The sequence below is a fragment of the Ostrinia nubilalis genome, chromosome 20 (assembly GCF_963855985.1).
Source record: "Ostrinia nubilalis chromosome 20, ilOstNubi1.1, whole genome shotgun sequence".
NCBI lineage: Eukaryota > Metazoa > Arthropoda > Insecta > Lepidoptera > Crambidae > Ostrinia > Ostrinia nubilalis.
The window spans coordinates 11,895,321-11,898,914 of NC_087107.1; the positions used below are offsets into that span (position 1 = coordinate 11,895,321).

At 34.4% G+C, this 3,594-nt stretch overlaps 1 protein-coding gene across 1 annotated transcript; it reads right to left on the minus strand.

The window, feature by feature from the left end:
- Positions 1-365: 365 nt before the first annotated feature.
- Positions 366-2,685, minus strand: LOC135081790 (uncharacterized). Its single transcript, XM_063976578.1, has 2 exons — positions 2,492-2,685; positions 366-658 (listed from the first exon to the last, which is right to left on the minus strand). Exons 1-2 carry the CDS (start codon positions 2,589-2,591, stop codon positions 453-455), a joined length of 306 nt encoding a protein of 101 aa, XP_063832648.1. The 5' UTR covers positions 2,592-2,685; the 3' UTR covers positions 366-452.
- Positions 2,686-3,594: the final 909 nt, after the last annotated feature.

Genomic DNA, 3,594 nt, shown 5'->3' on the forward strand with positions numbered 1-3,594 from the left:
GTTGTTTATTTACGTGCAATATGTGGGCATATTGTAAAAGTGGAATGCCGAGTTGTATTTCTAAAACTTGTTCTATTATTTTATACTATTTGGCTGCGACTCGGCGTGACGAGAATACAAAACATTTTTCGCGAATCGGTGTTCATACATTCACACAATACATTAGACGCCATGTTGTCATAAACGACATATTATAAAATCGCTGTGATTTAATATTCTTAATCATTAATTTTATGGCAAGTGTCCATCAGGAATCATTGTTCTTACACACAGAATCGTATTATTTCGCTTTCGGGTAGTAATATGTCAAAATTGTTGGTTCTTTAGGCGAACAATGTATGGAGAACGAACATTGTCCTTTATGTACCTTTCTGGTGCTTAAGTTACAAATATCCCCAACAAATATTGAACGCCCCACGAACGCCCCGCTTACGCCCCGAAGCCAAAAAAAATTAAGCTTTCTTAGGACATTTCTCCAGCTCCACGCATTTCCCGGACACGGTGTCCCGGACAGTCGGCGGGTCGCAATAACAAGCGGAGTAGTCGCAGAGAATGCCCTTCTCTTCCACCGGCTTTGGTTCTTCGCAGGTCGGCTCGGGGGTTTTGTGGCCGCAGCCGAGGGCGTACGCGTGGGTACCCTCCTCGCATTCACGGGAACCTGGAAGGTTAAATAAAAAAAACCATGTAAAAAAATGTTTAAAAAAATTAGGATCACTAAGAGCTTTTTCAAATTAGACGTTTTGAGACAGACTGTTTGCCGTTTGCAGGACCGCACACTGAAAGTTGTATTAAAGTTGCATTGGAATAAAAATGACAATTATTTATCATTAATTTTACTATTACCAACAAAGTGTGCGGCCGGCCTCGCACACGCACAACAGACGTCTTGCTCAAAGCGCCAAATTTGAAATAGTGTTTTGCATTAATAATAAATAAATAAATGAAGAAACTGGGCTAATGAGTGTTGTTTTTATGCAGAGGGAAGATCCTAAGATTTTTCATTGGTTGCGTTTAAAATTTTTTGTCTTTAAATTTAGAAAAGAAAGTTCAGGAAAGATTTTTTGAAGAGTGACGTTGGGTTAATTACTTAATTTAAGATTACCTCCACTAAAAACACTTCTAGCTCTGAAAGCCCGGTTTTTGAATTGAGACTTCCAGCTTGAGCCCGGCCTAAGTCATTTGAAACTACTAAAATTTTGATATACTTCAAGTCGTCGGTCCATCGAGAAGAGGAATGGCCTAGACTTTGTTTCCCAAAATATTTGATATTCGTGTCTAACTACCTAAATGACGGTACTTAGTAATTAAAAACCGTTTAAATTTAAAACCGCTAATTCTTAATAGGTAACTCAATGAAATAATCGAGTTAAAACTATAAAACTGGTTAGTGTTTAACTGTTTTTATTAAATTAACGGCAGGTTTGTTTACTGGTCAGTTAATATTCCTGTGGTTAGCAATAATTAAGACAAACAATGATAATTTCAATGTTATTGTTTATATTGGAGGTATCTGACCGTTAAATTATCTTGGTTGGTTTCAATAGGTTATCGTTAGTTGTTTATGTTACCTATATTATTATACTTGGTAAATAAGACTTGGTAGGTATATGAACTAAATAATTTCTAAACTTTTTGGAACTAAGTTCTTAATGACAAATAAATAGATTTACTAGTCAAGCTAAGTACGTCTTAATATTTTACGAAAATATCTATTTTCATATATAATTTTTTATGTAGATCTACCCCCAATTTAATATGTGAGTCGTTCTCCAAATAATTTAAAGGTACTGGCCAAACTACAAAAGATTTCAATCTAAAACCTATTTTAAGGACTACCTACCTCTAAATTCTTACTGGGAGCCGTTATCGACATTCACGTTAGCACCTTGCTATTTAAAAACAACCTATGACTTCATAGATAATGACTATAATCCGACAAAATAATGGCTAAAAGATAAATAAAGAAGACAATTATTATGTCTTATGACTTGTTTGTTTTTTATGTAGGTAATCTCTAAGTGTTGCTGAGCAAACTCAAAGCGCGCTCAAATTAAAAGTGTTTCAATGTTTTTATGTATTTTTTACTTCATTACATACTAGCTTTCCGCACGCGGCGCGCGGAATTTTGTGTCACAGAAAAACTTTATCGCGCGCGTCCCTGTTTTAAAACCGGGATAAAAACTATCCTATGTCCTTTCCCGGGACTCAAACTATCACTATGCCAAATCAGTTCAGTGGTTTAGGCGTGAAAGCAAGACAGACGGACAGACAGACATAATATAGGCAGACAGAGTTACTTTCGCATTTATAATATTTGTATAGAAGTATATAGATAAGTAGTCTAGATTAGAACACCAAATTTTCATTATAGGCCATTAAAGAATTAATTAAAAGCTTTAAAACAGATCCACCATGCTTTCCGTTCAACTACCCTCCACGGAATTCTACTATACCCTAAATTAATTGATAAATAAGCTTAAAAAACACTTACATCTCCCAAGAATGTAGATGCACCCTCTCGAATGGGGTTTCGTGTCGGCCATTGCAAGCCCGACCAGCGCCAAAACACACAGGATCACAAGCGACTTCATGTTGAAAATAACGATTTAAATTCGGCAGTATTATACTCGTACGAGTTGACCGGTTGGACTATTTTTCCGCACTGACCTATTGAAGTAAATAGGACGACTTATATTGCCCACGCGCAGGTTTTGTTTAGGGTTGCCAGTTTATGTCGTAAATTTTCTTACGAAAATTACAGATTTTTATAATTTGCTATGTTTTTATCGTATTTGAAGTTCGGATATCTTTTCTAAAAGGGTTGTTAATGTAATTTTAAAGTAATAGGTAAGCATTTGACGACAAATACAAAATTCTGTTCGGTGATCTATTAAATAATGGAACTATTAACCTTAAGATGTAAGGAGATATATTTAGTCTGTTTTATATTTTTGAGATGAAAACTTGGGGTTTATACTAAGCAAATAATATTTAAAACAATCAAAAAAGTCTTTAAAATTCATAATTATTGCGTGGTTTGGTATGTGGAAATTAGTCTTTTGTAGAAAACATACTGCACCTGCATACGTAGGACTTTACATAGATATAAAAACTGTGGCACCTTTTTACAGTTGCAATAGGTTCGATTTTGTATTTTATTTTGTCAACAGGTTTTTTTTATACATGGACACTTCCTACTTAGACAATCCCAGGCACAGCACAGTTGATACAACTATTAACAAAATGTTCGTAGACATAAAATTTATTAGCGCCGTTTTTTATAATGACACAAAAAATTCGAAAGATTGATTTCGTAGACTTCATGAATAAAATAATGTAAGATTTATAAAACGTTTAAATTTTTTGATATATTAAGCTTTTTTATCACAAATGCAAACAATCTTAAAATTAGAGTCTACCTCGTAAATTAAGATAATTTGTGATTTCTGTAAATACCCTCCTCAACAATGAGAACTAATATACCTACCCGCCATCGCTGCCAATATAACTATTATTTTGTCATGTTATGTAACTCTACTCAATGTATAATTATATCCATTATGAATCCAATTAGGGCACAACAGCTTTAAAAGG

Coding starts and splice junctions, on each gene's coding strand:
- LOC135081790 (XM_063976578.1), bottom strand. CDS start 2,591: ATGAAGTCGCTTGTGATCCTGTGTGTTTTGGCGCTGGTCGGGCTTGCA. Junction 659..2,491: donor CATCTACATTCTTGGGAGAT/GTAAGTGTTTTT, acceptor TTAACCTTCCAG/GTTCCCGTGAATGCGAGGAG.